Here is a 26,209-nt window from a genome sequence, read left to right on the forward strand (position 1 = left end):
TTAAAAGCTATGGACCTTCCACTCAAGTAAAGAAAAATTGTTCTTACAATCTTGAATATAATTACAGTGAGCCCCTGAAGTCCACTGGTGACTCCCAAGTGGGAATTCCTTTCTCAGAAGAGGAAACATGAGACAATAATGACTTTTTGTCCCTATCTGACAGAGTCTAAGCTGCCTAAAAGTGGAGGAGGAAGAACACTATCATCCATCCCAAAGAAAGAGACAGATGCCTTCTGACCAATGTGGTCTTCCAGGACTATTTTTATCTGTTTTCCTAGGATGTGAAACAGGAAACTAGTTAAAAACTATTTCAGTGGTGGGTATTTACATGCAGGTTAGTCAACTCACTAGATTTATGTAAACAATCCTGTGGGAATCCCAATCAATTCCTCAAAAAAGAAAAAAAGACTCTGGAAGGGATGGTCATAAGACGCCACCTAAAAACACTTCCCAGTTTTAGACATACAGGGACCTCCCTGGCAATGGTTAAGACTCGGTGCTTGCAGACCCTAATGTCCATCAACAGATGAATGGATAAAGAAGATGTGGTATGTATATATAATGGAATATTACTCAGCCATGAAAAAGAATGAAATGATGCCATTCGCAGCAACATGGACGGACCTAGAGAGTGTTATACTGAGTGAAGTAAGTCAGACAGAGAACAGAAATACTGTTTGACGTCCCTCATATACAGACTCTAAGAAGAAATGATACAAATGAACTCACAGAACAGAAACAGACTCACTGACTTGGAGAACAAGGTTACAGTTGCTGCAGGGAAGGATGGGAGAAGAGACAGGGTGGGATGGACATGTACACAGTACCGTATTTAAAATGGATAACCAACAAGGACCTTCTGTATTGCACATGGAACTCTGTTCAATGTTATGTGGCAGCCTAGATGGGAAGGGAGTTTGGAGGAGAATGGGTACATACTATCACAACATTGTTTGTTAATCAGCTATACCCCAATGCAAAATAAAAAGTTAAAAAAAAAAACACTCTGGGCTTCCAACGCCAGGGGCGCGGGTTCAATTCCTGGTTGGGGAACAAAGATCCTGCATGCTATGCAGACAAAATAAATTTAAAAAAAAAATTTTTTTTAAATGTTAGATACTATATTGGTGTTTTTCTTTCTGGCTTAAAATGGAGTGATTAGCCTCCAGTTAGAATAAATGAATTTATATTAAAAAAAAAAAAATGTTAGATACACACTCTTACCCCAGAGCATCCTGGACTCAGGGTCTTTAGAAATCAGACTCAACTTCTGGAAGTCTTGGATGGTCAAGTGCCTTTTCTCTCTGAAGTTTCCTCACATACGTCATGCTGAGAAGTGACACAGTTCCAATAATATCCCACAGCTCCTGAATGTCCTTTGCTAAGGGAATTGTCTCGGTTCCATTGTATACAAAGCATTTTGTTTCACCCTTGACCGGCTGCCTCATGGAGCTTTCAAGGAAGGGGATTATTTTTGGCGGGGGTGGGGGGGAGAGGGAGCAGGTGGGGGGTGCAAGGAGGGACGTTACAATACAAACCACAGTCTGAAAGAGGGAAACATATGTAAAATGCCTGGGACATTGACGCGTTCCCAAGGGCACAATTATTGTTATGAAATAGGATATTCATTCCGAATGCCTTAAGAATAGACATTTCTTCCTATCCATCAAGCACTTTTCTCAGAGTAACTGAAAAATAAGCTAATACCTCATGATAAGCCTGACTCTTTGGAAGGCATAATCCTTCTTCCCAGCCAAAAAGGCACCGTGTAATAGGGATGGCAAATAAATTTCATTTCACAGGGGAATTCCAATTGGCTGAGGGTAGATGCCTAAAGTGATGTATTGAGGATTCCAAAGAAGTGTCTCCAATGGGGGGCGGGGGGCGGGGATTGATTATCAATGTCTGCCACGACTGCAGAAAGGGAGGTGGTGTCACGCAGGCCTCACGCTTGCCATTCTGATGTGGAGCATTACTGAGCGTGGGATGAAAATGCATGAAGAGAAAGACTGCATAATATATAAGCTGGGCTGTACTTGAGAACATGATTTTTTATAAATCTATTTTACCAGGCAGTTTTTCACGGACGTTGCTCAACGATGTTTTAAGAGACAAAGTCGTGTTGGGGCACGTCCCTGGGATGGGAATGCAGCGTGACAGTGGCTGGAGCTCACCCTCCAGTTTCTTCCTGGACCGGTGTTCGTGGGAGGGGAGTCCAGGTGCCTCACCCTCGGCAGGACCAAATGGGGGTCCCCAGGTGGGGAGAAGTGAAAGGAAGATTCCTGGGCATCAGCCATCAGTCTCCCCAAATCCAGGTCTCTGGGGTGATGACCTATGTCTTCCTGGCACGTTTGCCCTATTCCTGAGTCAGTGGTTTTCAACTGGGGGCAACCCCCCCACCCCCCTGCAGAGACATCAGCAACCTCCGGAGACATCTCTGGTTGCTAGCCCAAGGACGGTGCTACTACCATCTACTAGGCAGACACCAGTTTTAGTCGCTCAGTTGTGTCCGACTCTTGGCCACCCCATGCACTATATCCTGCCAAGCTCCTCAGTCCATGAGATTCTCCAGGCAAGAACACTACAGTGAGTTGCCATGCCCTTCCCCAGGGAATCTTCCTGATCCAGGGATCGAACCTGGGTCTTTCGCATTGCAGGCAGTGCTGTTACCATCTGAGCCACCAGGGAAGCCACAGACAGACACCAGAGATGCTGCTAAACATCCAACACCCCACAGGACAGCCCCCCACAGCACCCCAGAACACTACCCCATCCAAATGCCAACAGGGCCGGAGTGTCCAGGTTTAACCCTGGTACAACTCAAAAGCCCAGATCTCTGCTGCTTAAAAGTCACTGCAGGGGCACCACACGACGGCTAAGCTCAGGGCTCTGAGTGTGAGTCCCTGCTCCTCCATAGCCAGTCCTGTGACTCTATCCAAAGCAGTTGGCCGCTCTCTTGGCCCCCACGGCCCCATCTCTGAAACAAGGGCGATGGCAGTGTCTGCTGAACAGGACAAGATGTGAACAAGGAATGAAAGCTATTTATTGGCAGCGCACCTGGGAGATGGAAAGTGTTTGCAGAGAACGGGAACCAAAAGAAATGCAAGACACACCAACCGGTAAACACTGTCCAACGCCTGCACTGTGGCCACCAAACCAGAACTAGAACCACGACACAGCTTCATCAAAACCCTGTCACCCGCCTGCTACCGAGGCCAAGCTCGCTCTGCTCACTGCACAAGAGGCCAATGAATCCGAGAGATGAAGCGTTGAGGCAAGGAACATGACTTTACTCAGAAAGCTGGCTGACCAAGAAGACGGCAAACTAACGTCTCAAAGTAACCCTCTTACCGGAGTCTGGATGCCTGATTCTCTTATGGATCAGAGATGGGGTGGGGGGGCAGGCGGGGAGGAAAGGAAACAAAGTAAAAAGGCCATTAATCTTGCAAGCATCTCCTAGAATGGCAAGCCTCAGGCAGGGGGATGTGTTTGTCCCTTCCTGCCACCTACAGGTGGCCAGGGTTCTGAATAAAGGCACTTCAGTTTGAGAGTCAGGCAGAGAGGCGGGGATTCTCTGAGGCAGGCCCTTCTGTGTGATTACAGTAACAAAAGCAATGGAAAGCAAGTTGAAGAAACAGTTCCAACAAGGAGTCAGAATTGACTTCTCGCTGAAAAACACCAAGATGCCCCAGGGCACTGGCCAGTCAAAGCCTTAGGTTGCTGCTGCTGCTGCTGCTGCTAAGTCGCTTCAGTTGTGTCCAACTCTGTGCGACCCCATAGACGGCAGCCCACCAGGCTCCCCTGTCCCTGGGATTGCACATGTCTAAAAATGAAGGGCCCAACTCCTCTGGCCCAGCAATTTCATCTCTAGGCATTTATCCTACAGACAAGTACACCAACACGTGAGGACATGGCAATGGTCAAAGATATTCCAGGCCACACTCTCGTGGCAAAATAGAAATAACAAATATCCACCCGAAGGAGACGAATTAAACAAGGCAGGGTAAATATGTGGAAGGGAAGACCATCCATTAACAAGATGGAGAGATTCTACATAGATAGGGAATAACCCTAAAATATATCCTTAAACTAAAAAAAAAAAAAAAAAAGAAAGAAACAAGGAGTGAAACGATGCATATTCTATGCTCTCAAATCAGTGTGAATATCTGCGCACATAAGCAGATCGATGAAAGGATCTGTGAGAATCCATGACAGGCGTTGTCTCTGGTGAGCTAGGAGGCAAATGTTTTTTAGTATTTAGTGGAAGAGAAAACAAATTTTTCTTCCACTTGCCTTCTTTTTTAGTACTGTGCCATTTTTTTTTGTATTGTGCCATTTTAATCTAAAACTATTAAACAATTAAAGGGAGCATCAACTATGCCTTGTTAAATACAAAATTCTCCACCGTACTTGCCTTTTGTAAATGCTCGCAGATCATCCCTCGCTTAAAATGATTAATTTTAAATACTTGGTCGAATCTTTCTCTGAATGTGCTGTGCTTAGTCACTCAGTCATGTCGGGACTCTTTGCGACCCCCATGGACTGTAGCCCACCAGGCTCCTCTGTCCATGGGATCCTCCAGGCAAGAATACTGGAGAGGGTAGCCATATCCTCCTCCAGGGGAATCTTCACAACCCAGGGATTGAACCCAGGTCTCCTGCATTGCAAGCTGATTCTTTACCATCTGAGACACCAGGGAAGCCCCTTTTTCTGTATATATGTTCCCAATCTTTAAACCAAATGGAAGAACTATTAATACACACTTCGTTGTGCTCACAACAACAAAATCTGCCAGAGGTTATCATTACAACTCCGACGACAGATGATAAGACTTAGACACCACCCCCATCTCCCTGCCAAACCTCCTTTGCAAACCCCAGCTTTCAGATGAAGAGCTGTATCAATTAGCAGAGACACTTGGTTCTCAGAAGCTGAGCTGGATCCAGGGCTATTATTAGCTTCCGAACAATGGCTTAGAGGGAAGGAGAAAAAAAATAAATAAAACTTACACTAGTCTTTGAATTCTGAAAATTCAAAGACTATTGAATTTTTACCGCTATTCTGGGAAAAAATAATTATATCATACAGTTATATATATATAAATCACAGCTGACTCACTAGAAAAGACCCTGGTGCTGGGAAAGATGGAGGGCAGGAGGAGAAGGGGGCGACAGAGGATGAGACGGTTGGATGGGCATCATCAATTCAATGGACATGAACTTGGGCAAACTCCAGGAGATGGTGAAGGACAGGGAAGCCTGGCGTGCTGCAGTCCATGGGGTCTCGAAGAGTTGGACACAATTTGCCGACTGAACAACAACAAATCACAGTTAGGTGAGTTAGAGGGTTCACCTTATGAAATGAGCTCTGTTGGTCTCTCCCCAGACCTTAAAAAAAAAAAAAATGTTGCTTCATGGTCTCTTAATAGATGACTATAGAAGGATATACTTGTTTTTAGTGTATGAATGTGTGTGTGTTTATGTGTGTGTGCGTGTGTGTGTGTGTGTGTGTGTGTGTGTGTGTGTTGGGCTATTGGCTTCTTTTTGTTTTATTACTGCAAATAATTAATGTTGCTTTTAAAAAGTTACAAGGGAGATAAACTAAAATGGCAGGGGCACAGTGACATCTGCTGGCATTTCATAAACTTCTTTAACACGGGCATTTGTTCCAGACACTGCTCTCCCTTCATTCTCATGAACGGAGAGACATTCATGCCTACCTCAATTAATATTCCCCAATACGCTCCCTAAAATTATGTAAAGAGAAGATCATCAAGGAATGAAAGCCCAAGAGCCTCTTTCCCCTGGAGTAGATTCCCTCCTCTCTTTCAGCAAAGTAATCTGGAGCTCCAGGGAATGAATAATTTCATTTTATTTTAATAAGTAGAAGAGTTAGGATGGAGACAAATTAAACTCGGCGAGCTGTTTCCCTTGATTTTGTTTCTATAAATGGGAATCTCACCAATCCTTGTCTGGAAATGGTGAAGCCAGGAGGGACACGGGGTAAGCACCCTCTAGCTACATCGGAAGAACAAGGAACAGGAAAAGGATGCCTCCAAGACTCACAAGGAGGGACTTTGGGCCTGGGAGGCAGCAAAAGCAAAACCTCGCGTGATAAGGAGAGGGGATTCAAGGCAAGAGGCAAAGGAGGCGCTGTGAGAATAAAAGGCTCTGGGAAAAAAAGGATTCCAAAATGCTGAAGTCTCAAAAGCGGCTCCCAGTTATTTTTAAATCTCTGACGGCGGCCTGGAGCCAATGAAGCGGCAGCTAAGGGTGCTCTAGGGGAAGGAGGGGATTGTGTTCACTCTTTACGGACGTTGTGAAGGTGTGTCCACAGAGGGGTCTGGCTCCACCTCCTAAGATGTGGTCACTCACCGACTGTACCCACAAAACGAACGGAGGACTGGAGGAGGAGGACGTGGGGTAAACAGTGATACCCTGGACACGAAATCAGAGAAGGCCCAGCCGCCCCACCCCTCATCCTCGCAGGTTCTGGAGTCAGAGCCCAGCACAGGACCATCCGGTCGCCCTCCATGCCCTCTCTTCCTCCTGGATCACACATGTATTGCCACGCAGCCGGGCACATTCACACGCACCAATGCACAATTACAGGTAAACAACACGTGCACCCACATACACCCGTGCACACTCACCCCCAGACACATGCACGGTCACCAGGCACACAGGGGCACACACACAGCACTTCCCCCCCGCAGGGGCTCCCAGCAGCTACTGTCTCACCCTGAGAGCTGTGCCCTCACCAGTCGCACATCCATGGCTAGCAGTTCCAGTGAAAACCTAGGGGTCCCCAGAACAGGCAGCAGGCCTGCCGTGGCCCCTGCAGCTCCTCAACACATCAGCTCACTTGCTTGCGTTGCGCCAGGCTCCGGGTCCAGCACCCAGTGTTCAGGGCAGACAGAGAGTGCTCCCCCATCCCCTCGGGGGGCTCCCACACACACTGTGCCTACAGGCACCATGCTCCTCCTCTCCTGGCAGAACTTGGTCCATGCCATCCTCCAGGTCTCAGCTTAAATGTCACCCGAAAGCCTCCCCTTTGGACAGAACTTCCCACACCCTCTGACCTATATGACGTGTCACCTTTTTGGTGCATCTGCGCCCCGCTTTGTCTCCATCTTCATGCTTATTAGAATAGATAGTTACACGGTCCTTTCACTTGTCTTCAGGGCTGGTGTTGATCTCTCCCCCTAGAGAATAAGCTTCAGGAGGCAGAGATCCTGTTGGATTTGCTCACTGGTCAACATATCATCTGAATACAACAGAGCCTGACACAGCACTTGACATGGGGTCTGAAATGTTTACCGACCACACGAGGAAGGCAATGAGTGACCCCAGAAAAGCGACTCTGCGTGTCATAAACAACACTCCAGGGGAAAAACTGTTTCAGAAAAAAAAGAGAGAAAAGAAGTGTCCATTTGCAGTGCTTGGATTCAAAATGACTCTCCTTTACCCTGTGTCTAGCTCAGGAGACCTGGCGCTGCTCTATACAGTCCTGTTTTCCAGGAATTCCTGGTGCTTTAAAGGATGCAGCTTATTCACTTGCACCTCCCAGCTACCACCTACCTTATGTATTTTTATCTTAGGTATCCTGCAAAGATAATTCTTTCTAAAAGAGAAACGAAACAAGCAACATAAATTACAATAAAAGGTGAAAATTGAAGGCAGAGAAGTAAAACGGAGTCCACGGTGAGGTTAATGTGTAAAAACTATGCCAGCAAATCCTAGACACTGTTAAGCCCAGCCTGTAAAATCTGCTCTGAGCCTCCTGGCAGGCTTTGTGAAAAGGGAATACGATCATTTGTTCCACTTAGAATGTCTGGTACATAAATTACCAAACAGTATCTCCAGAAAAAAACTAACTTTCTTCTGATCCTGAAACCAGAGATAACACAGTGATAGTCAGCATAGCCAATGACAGCAGGAAGTATGAATTTTTTTATGGCCTATTATCTTTCTTGGTTCCCTTCATTTGTTTTCAATACTATTTCGTTCTTTGCCTTTGAGTGTTAGACTCAGCTGTATCCACTCTTAAACTTCAGTCTAAATGATCTATCTATTCTTCCTCTACGTGTATGAAGTGTTAGTCATTCAGTAATGTCGTGTCCTACTCTCTGCAACCCCATGGACTGTAGCCCACCAGGCTTCTCTGTCTGTGTAATTCCCCAGGCTGGAGTGGGTTGCCATTCCCTTCTCCAGAGGATCTTCCCACCACAGGGATCAAACACAGGTCTCCTGCACTGCAGCAAATTCTTTTATCGTCTGACCCACCAGGCTATTTTTTTTTTCTTCAAGTGGCTTGCTTATAATATCTCTCAAGATAAGCACCAAAGCACCATTCAGGGAAACTGAATTTGTGGAGTGGTCGGCAACAATTCCTCGTCCTCATGATGCACCTTCCCAGGTTACTGAAAGTTCACACAGACTAAACCTATGCAAGTTTCATTTGTAAAACAAAAATTCACCAGAAAACAGGATCTTTCCAAGAACCACAGGCACATTACCTACAGAAATGCTTGTATCAAAGAACCTTAGAGTGAAAAGTTCTTGTCTGTATATTGCAAGGTAAATAAATGAGTGAGGAGGGAATATTCTCAGAAATCTGTGTTAGCTCTCAGCTTACCTGACTCAGGAGCATCAGTCCTCAGTGAGAGAGGCAGAATCATGTGTCCTTTGATCGACAGGGAAAGAGAGGCTCAGAGAGGTTCAATAACTTGCCCAAGGTCACACTGCTAGAAGGCGCAGAGTCTGGACTCAGAAGTTAGGTATGCCTGAATCCAAAACCTGTGTCCTGTCATATCTTGGTTCTCAGAGAGTTTGGTCTTCTCCAAGCTTTTCTGACTCCAAAGTACCTCCGTTAGCTTAGGTCAGTGCACCATCATTTTGAAAGGCAAGGTTTTTTCTCATTATCTAGCCAGCATCTTACCTGCAACAATTCAGACTAACCAAACGTCCCAAATTAGAAGCAAGAAACTCCCTCACAATCAAGAGCCTCGTGTTCTAAAGAGAGGTATCAATTCTCCTCTATATTCTCCCCCAGGTAATTCCAGAAATTTCCCAGTATGTGCAAATGAGAATATCTTCCTCCTGGGAATTTCTGTGTGTGCAACCTCCCTTCTCTTTATCAGCCTTTGCAATCAGCAGCAACCTAGCCTGGACCCAGCTTTCTAAGGCTGCCCCAGGAAAAGATGTGGTTTTCACAATGGGTGCCCTGACAGTGCGTTACGCCACAGGCCAGCCTTCCCTTCAGAAAGACCCAAGAAGGAGCGTCAGACCCAGGGCATCTTTAAGAGACTCACTTTATGTTTTAAAACGTTTTATTTTGTATTGGGGCATAGCAGATTAGGGCTTCCCTGGTGGCTCAGATGGTAAAGAATCTGCCTGAAATGTGGGAGACCCAGGTTCAATCTCTGGGTCAGGAAGATACCCTGGGGAAGGGAATGGCACCCCACTCCAGTATTCTTGTCTGGAGAATTCCATGGATAGAGGAGCCTGGTGGGCTACAGTCCATGGGGTCCCTGAGTAGGACACAGCTGAGCAACTAACACTTTCACTTACTTTTTTCTTAGCAAATTAACAATGTTCTGATAGTTTCAGGTGAGGGAAAGGGACTCAGCCATACATATACATGTATCCATTGTCCCCAAACTCCCTTCCCATCCAGGCTGCCACACAGCATTGAGCAGAGTTCCGTGAGCTATACAGAAGGCCCTTGTTGGTTATCCGTCTTAAACACGGCAGTGTGTACACGTCCACCCCAAACTCCCTGACTATTCCTTGTCCCCCACTACCCCCTCAGGAACCATAAGTTCACTCTCTAGTGTTGGTTGCTCAGTCGTGTCCAAGTCTTTGCGACCCCACAGACTACAACCCACAAGGCTCTTCTGTCCATGGAATTCTTCAGGCAAGAATACTGGAGCAGGCTACCATTCCCTCCTCCAAGTCTGTGAGTAACAGACTCCCTCCAGAACATCAGCAATGACCCCAGGGGTGGGGTAGAGGGCCTGTCCCACGGGAAACAGACACCCAGAGGTGCCACCGGGCCCTGGCCAGGGCTGTTCATGCTGAATCAGCCTCTTGATCCCATGCCCTGTCACTTTTCATCACGAGTCTAATATATTAGTGCTTCTCTCTGCCAATCAATCAGAGCCCGTGCATATGGCCGCTGTCAGCAGTCCTCCGCAAGCGGAACTCCATACAGACACCCAGGTCTGTCAGCTCCCTCGGCAATCCTTGCAGCCATGCTGGGTCCTGCCGGCTTCCCTCTCAATGTATCATCTTGGTTACAGCCAAGAGGAGAATACAAGAATCACAATCTGGGGCCATTTCGCTGCCTTGAGGGACTGCGAAATTCTAGCAGCCACACCAACAATCATGACATAATTATTATTAAATGGTAATAGTAGCCGTCACTATTATCAGAGCCAGCACCACTGGTGAACACAACCTGTGTGTGCCAGGCGCTTGACTAAAATAATTTGCGGGGCTGATGAATCATCAAACTGACCCTGCAACGTAGGAATCGTTATTTCCAAATGGGGAGAATGAGGCTTAGAGAGTTAGTTAAGTAAGGCATGGAGCCAGACTGTGACAGATCTGAGATTTGAAGCTGGACAGTCTGATTCTGAAATCCTAAACCATCGCTCTGTGTTACCTCCTTCCTGCCAAGTGTCTCGTCAAGGTCCCTCTGCTAGGCCCGTGGACACCCAGCGTGACTCTCAGTGCTGAGCAGAAGAGATGAGCCCAGGACTCTGCAAGAAACTGCTTGAGTCTGCAACTTACTCTTTGGGCCTCAGTATTCCTACCTGTAAAATAGGGATAATAACGTTTGTGGCAAAGAGTTAACGCAACAATGTCTGCAAAAGCAATCCTCCCCATGCCCAGGGGAACAGAAAGAGCTTCCTACAAACGACAGCTCTTAGGGAACTGGGGATGATAAAAAAAAAAAAGTTTTGAAAATTTACATCCATATTCCCATTTCTGAATTTTCAAAGACTGACAGGAAAGGAACATCTTAAAGAAAGACAGACCCAGTGAAGAGCAAGGTGATGGCAAAAGTTGATCTATTATGCAGCCAAAGGTCTAATTTTGCTCTCAGGAAAAATGAAAGAGGAACTGATTCAGCTAGCGACGCTTCAGTAGAGTGAGCCATGCACTGCACTCGGAGTGTTATCAGAGCAGCGTGAGCGTGAGGGGGCAACGCCCCAAAATTGCCTGCAGCCAGACCGGTGTACTCTCTGTACTCTCTCCAAAACCAGCTCAGAGCATGAGCCCCAAGATAGGGGCCCGAGGGCTCCGAGGAGAGAGAGGACAAACAAGAGCCAGGCGACACCAGTGTGGACCCCAGTGCAGGCCACTCGTACACACGGAGAACAAACTGTGGTGATGGAAACGGGTGTCCTGCCTTCTTTCCGGGCCCCTGACAGACTTGGCATCACCGAGCTAAGCAGCAAGGTGCCCCCCTCCGCCGTGTTGAGGCCTGCCCCTAGGCCACAGGTGGGAGTGGTACCAAGACCACAGAAGCGGAGCTGAGAACCAAGGTCACCTCCGAAACTGACTGAGCCCCCTTGTTAACTGTGGCCAAAAGGCCCCCGATCACCACTAACAGGCTTGCTGACTCCAAATCAGGCAAAGATTGCCCACTCCAGTAAACAACCTATAGCACCCCCAACCAATCAGCTGATACCAACCTTCTAGCAGGAATGCTGCCTCGGGGCTACAAAAAGTGGCTACTAACCCACGAGAACTGTCGACTCTCCCTGGCCCACTGTGCTCGCACTGCCCACATTGTCTCTGCCCTTTGTTCTTAATAAACTCCCTCCCTTCTTAAATGTTCTGTGTCTGGAAATTCTTTTCCAACTCAGGCTTGGACTGCCTGAACACACCACACGCACACGACGAGGCAGCAGCAGAGGCAGCGTGCGCACAGGGACGGATGGACCCACAGGCTATGGATTGAGACCATTCGCTGAGAAATCCTGCGTGGGCCCCTTACCCGCTGCGGGGCCCTGAGGCACAACCTCTAAACCCGCATACACCTCACTCTGTCTGCAAAGTGGGGGCATGAAACAGTCCAACAGGACCACCCGTCATCCCAACTGGAGAAGGAAACGGCAACCCACTCCAGCACTCTCGCCCGGAGAATCCCCGTGGACCGAGGAGCCTGGCCGGCTACAGTCCATGGGGTTGCAAAGGTTCGGGCACAACTGCGCGCACGCACACATCATCCCCATATCCAGCATCTGCTTTGTGCTGAGCACCCCGCTAGATGCCAGGGACACCAGGATGTCTGAGCCACCGGACTTCACCTTCCAGTCAAGTAAGAGAAAGACAGTAAACAGAGCCACTGCAGGACATCCAAAGCCGCCCCCTGGGAAGATGGCAAGGAAGGGAATCCACATGGGGAAAGACATGGTCTCCCTAAGCAAGAAGACTCTTGACTTGACTGGGGAGTGAACAAGGTGAGCCGTGGGACCAAGCACAGGAGGAAGGTGATCACAAGCCAGGAAAACACGGCTCAACATATGGCCACGCAGGCAGAGTGCTCAGCAGAGCTCCTATTGTCCAGGAGGTGTTTGAACTACATAAACTTTATTATCATCACAGCTGCTCTAACAGGCACTGACAGAGTCCCAAGCTTGCAGATAAAGAGAGACAGGTTTGAGGGGTCAAATGTGAGAGGAAAGTTGAACTGTCTAGACATCCAAATGCTCCAGCCAAACCTTATTACCATCTTCCAAGGCTAGCAGAGCTTCCCAGGTGGTGCGGTTGCTAAAGAACCTGCCTGCCAATGCAGGAGACGCAAGAGATGCAGGTTCAATCCCTGGGTCAGGAAGATTCCCTGGAGGAGGAAATGGCAACCCACTCCAATATTCTTGCCTGGAGAATCCCATGGACAGAGGAGCCTGGTGGGCTACAGTCCACGAGGTTGCAAAGAGTACACACGCAGTAACATGAAGGCTAGCAGAGCCTCCAAAGATGGGCAATCAGAGGGGGACTCAGAGCTTTCCAGAAGCTATTCTCGTCTTCCTGTCAAAATCCATGATCACACTCACTCATGGGAGAAAAATATCGCCATACTGTGAAAAGGAACCTTCCGGAATTCATGATCAAAAAACAGGGATCTGTGTGCAGGAGAGATGCTAGCCAAACCACTGGGAAGAGTGAGTGTGGGTGCTGGGGTGGGAGACGGGATGCTGCTTCTTTGAAGGGCCACCTAGGGAGAGAACTAGGAAGATAATGCACAGAGATACCCGCCAGTGGACCAGCCACACACAATGGATATCACTGAGAAACCTGAGATCTTTTTTCCCTATACATGAATCCCCCGTCCTGAATGAAAGACTTTGTTCTAAGCCCCTAAAGGAGGAAAGGGGGCAGCGGGGAGTTAATTTCTCAGATGCTGTAGGGCTTACCCATCAGTGCTGGGAAGTCCACAGACTGAATTCAGTTAAGGAGGTGAATCGGAACTTTGAGAACAAAAGCTGGCTGGCCAAGAAGGCACACTTCTGTATTTACTGTCCTGAAAAATATCTGACAGTGTTTCCCACAACATTTAAGCCAAAAATGTATCATGGTATGTTGCTGCATTAAACCTTCTCATGGGGGACTTCCCTGGTGGTCCAGTGGCTAAGACTCCGTGCTCCCAATGCAAGGGGCTCAGGTTCAAGCCCTGGTCAGGGAGCTGGATCCCACATGTTGCAACTAAGACCCAGCACAGCCCAATAAATAACAAACAAACAAACAAACAAAAAAACTCTTCCACTGGCTTAAATGGAATAATAGCTAAAGTCCTTATCAAGTCTCAGGAGCCTCTATGACCCAACTTCACCAATACAGTGTTGTCTGTTTCAGCCTCAGGGCCTTTGCACTTGCCATTCCCTCTTTCTTAATTGCTCTTCACTCTAGAAGGAATGCTCCTTCTGATCACTGTGTATTTCAAATGCTTTGAATAGTGCTTGGCGTGTATTAGGTTCTCAATAAATACTTGATCCATATCAACGGTTTTTTCCAGTAGTCATGTATGGATGTGAGAGTTGGACCATAAAGAAGGCTGAGCACCCCAAAGAATTGATGCTTTCGAATTGTGGTGCTAGAGAATACTCTTGAGAGTCCCTTGGACAGCAAGGAGGTCAAACCAGTCCATCCTAAAGGAAATCAATCCTGAATATTCATTGGAAGGACTGATGCTGAAGCTGAAGCTCCAATACTCTAGCCACCTCATGCAAAGAGCAGACTCACTGGAAAAGACCCTGATGCTAGGAAAGATGGAAGGCAGGAGGAGAAGGGGGCCACAGAGGATGAGATGGTTGGATGGCATCACCGACTCAATGGACATGAGTTTGAGCAAACTCTGGGAGATGATTAAGGACAGGGAAGCCTGGCATGCTGCATTCCATGGGGTCACAAAGGGTCATATATGACTTACTGACTGAACAACCACGACATATCAACTGCTGCTTTTCACCTAGATCTCAGCTCAAATCTCTCCTCCCTGGAAAGCCCTTCCAAGTCACTCTTTATCATACTGTCACATCATAATTTTTTTAACCCTCATCCTTATTCTCATAAAAATGTATTTCCATCCCTTGCTTATTGTCTGGCTCTCCCCAAAACCAGAGAAGCTCCACAAAAGCAAGGTTTTCGTTGGCCCTGTTTCCTGAGCAGAACATCTAACATGTGGTATGTTCTGGATACATATTGATTATGTAAGGTACTCCTTCCCCCAATACAGATACACTTATCCACAGTAGCAAGCACGCGTCACCCACGTCTGTTGTGTCTTGTGACGATGACAGACCAACAATAATGATGGTGTTCAGAGCAGCTCCAGATATAACACATGAGTATGGTTGTCTCTCCTTATAAATCCAGGGGTCACTGGGAAGGATTGAGGGAGGGAGAAGAAGGAGATGACAGAGTATGAGATGGGTGGGTGGCATCACCAATTCAACGGACATGAGTTTGAGTGAACTCTAGAAGACAGTGAAGGACACTATCCTTCACCGAAGTGCTGCACTCCATGGGGTCACGAGTCGGACGTGACTCAGCAACTGAACAACATTTTCATGAAGAACCTCCAGCCCCAGCAACCTAGTCTGACCACGTTCTCTGCTGAAGTCGTCTGAAGGTGCTGGGTACCCCCTCGTGTTGAAGCTCCCTCACTGTTTATTCTTTAATTAAAGTTTTAATATTTACACTGGTGCCTCGAGGCAGTATTTTAAATAACGGGAGGAAGGCAACAGAGAGAGCATCAGACCTTCTTTCAGAACATCGTCTCCAAGTCTAAGGTCTTCGGCACAACCAAGATTCATCTCGGGCAACATGGGGGAAGGAAATGTGACAAGTGACCACCTTTTGGGAAGTCATCTGGTATTCATCTGTGGAGTGTGCTTACTGCGTGGCTCCCATGCTGGGTGGGAAAAGCGAGATGAGCTGCCCTGTGTCCTTCAGAGCAAATGTACTCGGACTTCAACAGTCTTCACACACGCCACTGGAAATCCACTGCCTCCCCAAAGTATTTTCTATGTCAGGTCCAATTTCCCTCTTGAAATGTGTTCATTACTCCACACCGCAGCTTAAAGGATGCAAACAAAATGGTCTAATTTGGGGAAAGGTGAAATGTCAGACATATGTATACAGGGCAGAACCAATTTTCTAAATGCAAAAAGAAAAAAAAAAAAACTCATCTGAAAGGAATTTTATAAAATAAAATGATTTGGTATGGCTTGTTCTGAAAAGGCTAAATTTGCTTAAAAAAAAAAAAAAAGTCATCAGAGACATAAGGATGTCGAAGAGGCCTATCCTCAGCCATTAGAGAAGTAGGTAAAAAAATAGCATCAATTATCATGAAGAGAAAAATAGGGCAGAGTGGGTGAATTCCAGGAGGAGAAATCTGCTCAGACCCACGTTTTGGCTCGTTTCTGAGTGGAAAACTCTGGGACCGCGGGGTGACGTTAAAGACAGCGCGTGCTTAGGAAAGGAACTTTCACAGGATGGCACTTTCATCCCAGGAGGCCGAGGAGAAGCGGGCTTTTCTGCTGATTGAAGAAGAAAAACTTAATTTCAGGGTTTAGGTGCCTATTGAGATGTTGTCAGATGCTCCCAACCCACCTCTTAGCCAGTGGGCGGCATGTCGCTGATTCCTCCTTAGAACATGAGGAGAGGTCAGGCTTGGAGAGAATGAGGTTCTGTCGAGAAATCTCCCTTTATGATTAACCTCCTTTTCTGCTTCCGTTGGAGCTGTTGTTTAAGAGGAAGTACATGTATGTAAGGGAGGCTGCCAGCCTTCTATATCCCACCAGGTGTCATAAGACTCACAACAGAGAGCCATCTATTTGATAAAAATAAGGAAGATTGACGTTGTCTAGGCACCTGCCCGTGTGCCAGACCCTGCTCCGTGCTTATCGCTTTCTTTAATTCTCCCCTAGACCCTCGGAGGCCACCACCACCACTGAGACTTTCATCTGGCAGGTGAATAAACTAAAACACAGAGAGGTGAAGCCATTTGCCCAAGGTCACACAGCAAGCAGGTGTCAGAACCAGGGCCTGGCGCTCCTCTCAAGCCTTATCTCTGGATGCTAATGGTGCCCTCGAAATTTGTGAAGGATGAGGCCAGCCTCTTCCTAATCCAACTCAGTCATGAGTTAACATAAGGGAAACCCAGTAGATTCCTTTAGATCCTAGCGCTTTCCAGATGAGCTGAGAGAGCAAGGCCTGGAGTCAGTCCCAAAGTTTGCCTTGAAGTCCCCGTCAGAGCCACCTTTACCCTTCGTGGGCCTAGGTCCTTGCCTGTGACAAAAAAAGACCTAGCCAAAAATAAAACTGCCCATGGCTCCAGCCAGGCCCTCTGTGGTCACTTAAAAATTGAAAGGATCCAGGCCCTCACATCTCTTTTATTTTTCCCTTTGTAACAAAGATAAATGTGAAACGGAGGGTGGATGAACTAGGACAGGGGCAGGGAGCCATCACCGGCTGGGGCGTGTCTTAAGCTTGACTGAGAAGGCCAGGCTTTTTGTGGGTTTGTTGTTTTTCTTTTTAATAATAAACGTATGTACAATCAGTATTATTATAAGAGAACACTCCACTCACGTGCATCACATTTCGGCTCAAACAAAGCGATTCCAGGACACCTCCACTACTTCTTTTCCAAGTTCAACTAAGACCCCGGGTAGGGTACCAGTTCAGTTCTCTGGACTGCCAGGCTCGGATTTACAAGCACTTGAGCAACCCCGCCCCACAAGCCCCGAGTCCCGCAGAAGCACCTTCTTGGCCCTTGCCCGGGCAGAAGCAGAAAGCAGAAGCCCCCTGTTTCCTAGAGGCAGTGAATGGAGTTGGCGGCTCGCTCCGCGGTCAGGGCTCCGCGGCCAGGGCGGGTCGGGTCTTCCCCGCCCTTTCCGCGTGGGCAACTTCCGGGCTGGCCTGGCCTCTGGGAGCTAAGACCTTGAAGGCTCCCGGACCATCTCGACCACCTGGCTCCCCGCGAAGCAGCGAGATGGGAGCAGAGACTCGTCAGCCCTCCCCTGACCTCTAACCCTGGAGAGTTGGGAAACTGGGGCTGACAAGGGGCGACCCTGGCCTTCACGAACTGCTCCTGGGTTTCCTCCCCAGAGTGAAGGTGCCCTATGCCACCAAAGGAACCAAGGGGCTCAGCCAGAGTTTCCAAGTCCTGAATTCCCAGGCTGGCGCCCCCTTCCCCCCCCCATCACCCAGGGTCGAAGGCAGAGACATTTTGGGGCGTCCCTCCCGGTGCCCATGAACACACACTCTCACTCCAGCGCAGCGACCCTCTACTTCCCCACCTCCCAGAACGGATTCGGCGCTTCCAAACGCCCTCCCAGGCCACCAAGTGCCTCCTCCCCCAGACCTCGCGAAGGGCGGTGAAGAGACAGCGCCCCGGGGCGCACCAAGTGCACGCTTGCCGCCGGCCAGAAAACCTAAGCAAAGTGCGCAGGCAGATTCCCGCTGCTCGCTGCACCTGCACTCGCTCCCAGGAGGACGGCCGGGGCAGCCGGGGCGCTCCGGAGAGGCGCTTCGAAGCGAGCAAGGGCGTCCGTCTGGAAGGACGCGGGGGCCGGAGGGGTCCAGATCTCAGACCCCCGGGAAGACGTGCCGGGAAATCTCTCCAACGCACTGAGAAAGTTCCCAGTCTAGCGCGCCCAGCCTGGTCCAGGGAGGAAGCCCGTGCTCGCAGAGCCAGCTCTCCCCTCTGTGGGACCCTCTGGTCAGCTTGGGGGGGCGGGGGACACGGAGGCGGTGGCTCCGCCCGGACTTACCTAGAACTCCTGCCGCGCCCGGCTCCGGTCGCCTTCCACTCGGCCCCAGACCCTCCGATGTCCCCGCGCTCTCGGCCCCCTCAGCCACACTCACCATGAGCTGGAGGTGGCTAAACGGGGTGCGGGCTTCTTCCACGCCGGCCGCAACTTTGCTTGCAGGTCAGCCCCGCCCTGGCGCCCCTGCCTGGGCGGCAGGCTGGGCGCAGCTGCGCGCGGCGCGGGTCACGACCGCTGGGCCGAAGCGGCCACTGCCAGGCGTGCGGAGCGCCAGGTCCCCCAGTCCCGGGGCGCGCAGTCCGCTCCTCCGCGCTCCGCCCGGGAGGAAGCTCGGAGTTCTCGCGCTCCGGACGCAGGGGCGGGGCGCGCGGCAGTCCCCCTCCAGATGCGGGGTGCCCCGCTGGCTCCTTTCTCCTCCCCTGCCCCGGAGTCGTGCGCGTGGGTCTGGCGGCGGCCGCCGCCTCCGCCGACCGCGGGCTGGCAGAGCGCCCCCGCCCCGGCGCGGGGGCCGCCGGGGGCCGGGGTGAAGCGAGAGGGATTCCCCTCGGCGAGTTCGGGCTTCCCCACCCGGCGCGGACCCCGTTCTCCGTCTGCCGCGGCTGCCGCCGAGGCTGGAGCACCACTTCTGGGCAGCGTAGCCTGTGCCACCCGCTCCGGCTAGAGGAGGCGGTGGCGGCGCGGCTCGCACAGGGACTGGAAAGGAGGTGACCTTCAAACCCCGCGCTCGGGGAGACCGCGAGGAGGGCTGGGGTGACGGAGGGGAGCGGTGTGCACCGGGCTGGCCCGCGAGAGCGCCGGCAGGCGGGCGGCGGAGAGTCAAGAGGAGAGCTTCAAATAAAAATATGGATTAGGAAATAAACAAAGGAGGGCGAGAGAGCGAGCGAGAAAAATGTGTGCATGTGTGTGTGCGTGCGTGTCTGTGTGCGTGTGTGTGTGTGTGTGTGTGTGAGCGCGCGACAGGCGCCGAGCGGCTGCGGAGCCAAAAATAAGCCAGAGCGCAAGGGAGCGCCCCCTCCCCCGTCCCCTCGCCGGCACCGCCGCGGCGGTCAAGCTTGCAGCCCCGGATTCCAGCGGCCGGTGGAGACGCGTGCTACCCAGGGCCTCAGCCTCCTGGAGTGAAGGGGTGAGAATTGGAAGTGGGGTCGTGAGCCCGGGTCTTTGGCATCCCCGAGTCCTGGTCCCAAAGTGGACTTACAGCACCAGCGCCCCTCTCCACCCCTGCCTATCAGGGAGAGTGGAAGAATCCCCTAGAGAAATGCTAAGTGGAGGAGGTGTCTTGCCCCAATCGCTTCTGGTCTAGGAAATTTTGAGGCCAGGGAGAGACGGAGCCATATCCGAGATGCATAAATTTATCCAGGCCCCACCGACACCAGGCAAGGGTGTGCGCTGGCCTGAGCCACCCCTCCTTGGCCTCTTAACTGGCCCCTAGTCCTGCTCTAGAGGGGTCGTCCAGAGATTACTCTCTCAGCAGTTGCCTGTCCCAAGCCCTGGGACACCTCCGTAAATCCCACCACTCAGTGAGCACTCACTATCACCACATCCTATCTGAAGTTTTGACACCGAACTTTCTCAACAACTAAATGAAGTAGATGCTGTAGCTTTGTCCATTTCACAGACCAGAAAACAGGCTTAGAGAGGTTAAGGCAGCAGCCATATTTGAGTCATATTCTTTCCTGAGCCCGACGCTGGACCCACAGAGCCAGAAATTCAGATTTTTGTTTTTTGATAAACACCTAAAATGGTGATCAAATTGTACAGGAAAGTTAGAAGTCCACAAAGTTATGGTTTGCCCAAGGTCACAGAACTAGCAAGAACCCCAGCATTTAGGCAAGACCTACTTTCACGAGATGGGATTGGGTTAATCCAGGTTCCAGCCTTGAACACCCACTTTGAGGCTCACCGTTCATCTTCCTGCTCTATCCTTTGATTATTTTTGCACTTGAACCATGGCTCCTCTTCCAAGTAGAACTAACTGTAAGATTTCCAAAAGCAGGGACCATGTTACATGCATTGCTTTGTATCATGTATATTTCCTAAGTGCCTACCACATAGTAGACTTGTCAGAGTTACCCTGCAATCCTGTCTGGTTAGGATTTCTTCCAACATTAGAATAAAATAAAGAAAGGGAGCTTCTACCTACAACTGAATTTAAAAAAAAAAAAGCAACAAAAATAACTTTGCAAAATCCAGAAAGACATCATCCTCACTGCCCCAGTAGGTGATTTTGTGATTCTGGTTGGCTTTACTATATTTGTCCTGAGGACTCTCTTTGATGAGAATGTATCTGTATGTAAACAACTTTTTTTTTTCTTTATACTATACTAGTCTCTTATCCGTCAGCGATAGCACAATGAAGCCATAAATCTGGCTTAGTAACATCATAATCATTTCCCCCAGAAACTGTTTACAATGGAAAAACCACCGAATTTCAATGTAATTATGTAGCTGTGCAGGGAGATGAGATGGGTTGTAAAAGAGGTATTCTCAATTTAAAAGCAAATTATCAATAATGAGAGAAGAAATAAATGGCAGTTAATGGGAAGTTCTGTTGAAATATAATGTTTTGTGCAAGTGCACCAACAGGAATTGTTTCTCCATTGCTCCTTCATTTTTATTCCAGAAGGCAGAAACACTGGCTTTTGTTTCATTAGAATGGGTGATCTCTGGATGCTTTATTATCTTTTAATATATATTTTTCCATTGGAAATGAAATAGAACATTTGCAACTATCTCCAAATCAAGGTCAGTCTGAGTCGACTCCAACTTATTTATTGTGGAGTAGAAATAAGCTTAGGTGTATTAGCAATGAGTGTCAGGAATGACTCACTGGTGCTGTGTTGCTACATGGCTTACGGAAGCTTAATATGAGTGGGCAGACATTCATTACAATTTAAAACAAAATTTGAGTAAAGATCAATATAGCATGCTATTATGCTATTCATCCGAAAAGTATTAAGTTTCTTTTTCACCATGACCTTTCCATTCCAGGAAAAACTGGAAAAATTCTTGAGTTTTTCTGTCTTTCTTCCACGTTGAGCCACTTCTAAGTAACGAGAGGTGCTGAAGTAAACAGCTCCTAACGCATCTGAGGGTGGAGGAATGCCCAGCTCTGGGGAAGAACTTGGAGCCTTTGGCTCCTCCTACTGGATGTGAAAGATACTTTGCAATTTGTGTTGCAAGCAGATGTCAAAAAGGTGTCATCCACAAACTGGTAGACAAGAATGACCTGTGTCCTCATGCCTGGCTGAGAGTATATTGTGCTGTGCTGTGTAAGTCCCTCCAGTCGTGTCCAACTCTTTGTGACCCCATGGGCCACAGCCCACCAGTCTCCTCTGTCCACGGGATTCTCCCGGCAAGAATACTGGAGTGGGTTGCCATGCCCTCCTCCAGGGGATCTTCCTGACCCAGGGATCAAACCTGCATCTCTTATATCTCTTGCATTGGCAGACAGGTTCTTTACCACTAGCACCACCTGGGAAGCCCTGAGGATATATTGAGCTTACTCAAAAAGCTCAAGATATACTCAGAACGTAAGTGTCATCATTTCCCTTTCAAACTTAAGATCTTCTTCTGGTTCCTCACTGCCCCCCAAGATAAAGTCTAAAATGTTCTACATGAGTTACAATCTCCTCAATTTTCTGGCTCTTGTCTAGATGGACCCTATAGCCCAGAGGTGAACTTCCCCCGCTTGTCCCCAGTCCTTTGCATATACTGTTCCTCCAACATGGACTACTCCCACAGACTCTCTTTTCCTGGATAATTTCTGTTTATCTTTTAGATCTCTACTTGGACATCACTTCTCACTGCCAACCCTCATCCCACATACAAGATACGGCAGCGTCTCTCTTCGGAACTCCTTGACCACCTCTCCATAAGTTTATCTTATCATCTGCCTCTGCTTATTGTCAATTTGCACTTCCATTCGACAGAAGGGTCCTTGATGTCAAGGACTCTTTCTCAGTGCATGGGGCCAAACACATAACAAGCTCCACAAATGTTGGTGAACCTTCCTTCTCCATTCCAGTCACCACTCTGGGCATTTCTGTCAACCTGCTCATCCATTCATTTAATCCTCCTTTCTGCCACTAAACCTGTATTTTACTAGAGGCTAGTTTCTCATGTCTCATTTAGCCTATAAATTAGACACAGTCTCTGCACTCAAGAAGCTTATAATCTACTCAGCCATAAAAAAAAAAAAAAGAATGAAATGATGCCATTTGCAGCAACATGGATAAACCTAGCAATTATCATACTAAGTGAAGTAAGTCATAAAGAAAAAGACAAATACTATATGATATCACTTATATGTAGAATCCAAAATACAAGACAAATGAACTTACCTATGAAACGGGCTCACAGGCATAGAGAACAGACTTTTGGTTACCAAGGGGGAGGAGGATAGGGGAAGCATGGATTGGGAATTTGGGATTAGCAGATGCAAACTATTGTATATAGGACAGATAAACAACAAGTTCCTATTGTGTAACACAGGGAACTATACTCAGTGCTCTGAATAAATCATAATGGAAAAGAATATATATGTGTGTGTGTGTACATATATAACTGAATCACTTTGCTACACAGCTAAGTGATTCAACATTGTGAATCAACTATACTTCCATAAAATACATTTTTCTAGAAAGAAGCTTATAGTCTAACATGATTAATAGGCAGCACATATAAATGATCTCCAGCGTTTGGAAAGATTTGGGCCAGAACTGAATGGGAGGATACAACTAGACATGAGTGAAAAGGTGAAGGCCAGCCAAAGCTTTCTAGAAGACATCACCTCTAAACATAGACAGACAGTAAGAATTACCTGAAGAGTTGGATGAAGGGCATTCCTGGAGAAGAACACAGCTTATGAGACTGCCTGAAGTCAAACAGAGCAGAGCTCCTTCAAGGAGCAGCAAATCAGTTCAATATTAATAGAATCATGCCAAGTTCAAAGGTCTGCAGGGTGGTGGGGAAGTGAGACAGGGAACAATGAAGCTGAAGCACAGAGCAGGGAAAGCCCATAAAGACCCCTGAACTGAAAAAAAAGCTGTGCTGGCTTTACCCCCAAGGCAGCTTTTGACAAGATGACTCCAAGGCTGGTCAAGACTCACCATCGTATGGTGGCACGTCCTAAACTGCATCTGCCCTCTCTTCCATGACCATTGTCTCCTTATATTTATTTAAGAACTGTTCCAAATGGTCAGTGTGAACAGCCAGCAAATTCTGGGAACTGCTAGGTCACTCCAAAGTGGTCTAGGGCTTCCCGGGAGCTCAGTGGCCAAGAACCTGCCTGCCAATGCAGGAGATGTGGGTTCAATCCCTGGGTTGGGAAGATGCCCTAGAGAAGGAAATGGCAACCCACTCCAGTAGTCTTGCCTGGAGAATTCCACAGACAGAGGAGCCTGGCATGCTACAGTCCATGGCGTCGCAAGAGAGTCAGATATGATTTACTGACTAAACAACAAAAACACCACCAGAGCAGTCTAGGACTTCTAGGAATGATCGGTGGTATACTAGACAGGATAGGAAAAGGATGAAAAGAGCAAGCTAAAACAAAGTGATGCAGCCAAGCACCCTTCTGGGTCTCTTCTTCCCAAAGGACACCTTTCCATCGCAGTCACTGAAGGGAGGACATATAGGTCAAATTTATTTGTGAACGACTCTGACTCAATATAGTGCTTCACACAGTCCTAATATTATGTCAGACCTCAAGTTCTGAATCTTCAGGCTTACCTGAAGGCTTCATCACAGTCCAGGTCAACTAATGAACTAATTAAAACAGTCTGAGGACCACAGGGGAATGGATTGCACCTTATATTCTCTACTCCTTCCTTAGTCATCTGGCACATGGCAGATACTCAATATACCCTCATTGATTGGTTGAACTCACTCACCATCTATCATGTAGTTCCGGGGCTTGATATTAACCAAGGCATCTGATACTGAGAATGAGCTATCCAGTGACCAGGATTGAACTCTCTTCTTCTTACAAACTTTCACACTCTGTTTAAATATGTCTTGGAAATAGTAAACATGATGATTTCTCCAGTTCTCCTTGGGTACATTCCTTTTCCTCCCTTGCCTACATCCCCCAAATAAAAATGAAGACAGTCATAAAGGTAAAAAAAAAAAAAAAACATACTAAACAACTGTGATGGTAAGAATAGCAACAAAAAAAAAAATAAGCATGTGGCATTCACTGCATAAGCTCTTTAGTTGTATTATCTCATTTAACGCTCGCACTATAACTCTGCTGCAGCTGCTGCTAAGTCACTTCAGTTGTGTCCGACTCTGTGCAACTCCATAGACAGCAGCCCACCAGGCTCCCCCGTCCCTGGGATTCTCCAGGCAAGAATACTGGAGTGGGTTGCCATTTCCTTTTCCAATGCAGGAAAGTGAAAAGTGAAAGTGAAGTCGCTCAGTTGTGTCTGACTCTTAGCAACCCCGTGGACTGCAGCCCACCAGGCTCCTCGGTCCATGGGATTTTCCAGGCAAGAGTACTGGAGTGGGGTGCCATTGCCTTCTCCACACTATAACTCTAGGTGTAAGTATTATTAGGCTTTCCTTTATACAGATAAGAAAGTGAAAGTATTAGTCACTCAGTTGTATCTGACTCTTTGTGACCCATTGACTGTAGCCCTCAAGGCTCCTCTGTCCATGGAATTCTCCAGGCAAGAATACTGGAATTTCCTTCTCCAAGGGGTCTTCCTGATACAGGGATCAAACCCACATCTCGTCTCTCACATTGCAGGCTTATTCTTTACTGTCTGAGCCACCAGGGAAGCCCATAGATAAGAAAATCAAAGCTTAAAAGGAAGAGGTTCAGTCACTTGGCCAAGTCCACAGAGATGGTGAATGGTGGGGCCAGGACTCAAAACTAAGTCTGCTTTGTGGCAGAACTGAGTTCATGAAGCATAAATCATGATGCATCTTGTCTTTCTGTATTCAAGGGCTCATCTTCCATGTAGGCAGGCTTACAATCACATCAGTGACTTATGTTCATGAACATAGAAATGCCTAGTTCATTTGTCTTGTAATAAAAAAAATAAAAAGGGAGGTCCGATGATCTGTAGCACCAAAGGGAGCCTGCTTATATAAAAAGCATTTTGGAAACAAATATTTGGAGTGTGATCAGAATAAGGTGAACCAAGAATCCCAAACACTTGGCCAGTAATGAGTAGACACTAAGCTGTCTTTGGTTTAGTGCAAGCTAGTTTATATGCCATTTAGTATATATTTAAGAAATACACGTTCAGGGACTTCCCTGGTGATCCAGTGGTTAAGAATCAGCCTTGCAATGCAGGGGAGGCGGGTCCAGTTTCTGGGAAGGGAACTAAGATCCCACGTGCTGCAGAGCAGCTAAGCCTGAGCACCACAAGGAGAGAGTGGAGAGCCACAGTGAAAGATCCCTCATGACGCAATGCAGATCCGTGAGCTGCACCAAAGACCCGGCACAGCCAGAGAAAGAAATTTTTGAAGAAAAGATACATACTTTCACACATCTTTAAGACACAAGTGGATAAAGCTCTGGAGTAAGTCTATTTTCATAGTCTGAACCGACCACTTAACAGCAATGCGAGCCAAGCAACGTGTTTTTAAACATTACAAATCTCCCACTTCCTGTTTGTAAAACAGGGGTGAGGATGGTAATGATGAAGACGATAATGGGCAACATAACTAATGTGCTAACAGTTACTGTTCATACAGAGGACACTGCAGTTGACTCCCATCCCCAAGCATGCTAATTCTGACCTCCTCACACGTGACTAGTTTAGGACTTATCCTAAGGTCCATGTTAATCTGATCTAAGAAAAGGTGATCAAAATGCTAATGGAAAACATTTTGACCCACCTGAAAGCCACTGGAAAAGATGCTTTTTTTCTTTTTCTTCTCCCTCCAAGTGTTTCCTTGTGTATCTATCACCTC

General features: G+C 48.0%; 1 protein-coding gene across 11 annotated transcripts in view; it reads right to left on the reverse strand.

The window, feature by feature from the left end:
* Window positions 1-26,209, reverse strand: part of RBFOX1 (RNA binding fox-1 homolog 1) — a 2,434,604-nt gene that overhangs the window by 1,691,829 nt on the left and 716,566 nt on the right. The window contains exon 1 of one of the 11 annotated variants that reach the window (XM_027528160.1): window positions 18,384-19,222. The exons of the other annotated variants lie outside the window; for them this stretch is intronic. Within the exon in view, the coding sequence (XP_027383961.1) occupies window positions 18,384-18,386 (3 nt within the window). The 5' untranslated portion in view covers window positions 18,387-19,222. Of the gene's footprint in view, window positions 1-18,383; window positions 19,223-26,209 lie in introns of those variants that run through there. 11 annotated transcript variants of the gene reach the window in all.

The sequence above is a fragment of the Bos indicus x Bos taurus genome, chromosome 25 (genome assembly GCF_003369695.1).
Source record: "Bos indicus x Bos taurus breed Angus x Brahman F1 hybrid chromosome 25, Bos_hybrid_MaternalHap_v2.0, whole genome shotgun sequence".
NCBI lineage: Eukaryota > Metazoa > Chordata > Mammalia > Artiodactyla > Bovidae > Bos > Bos indicus x Bos taurus.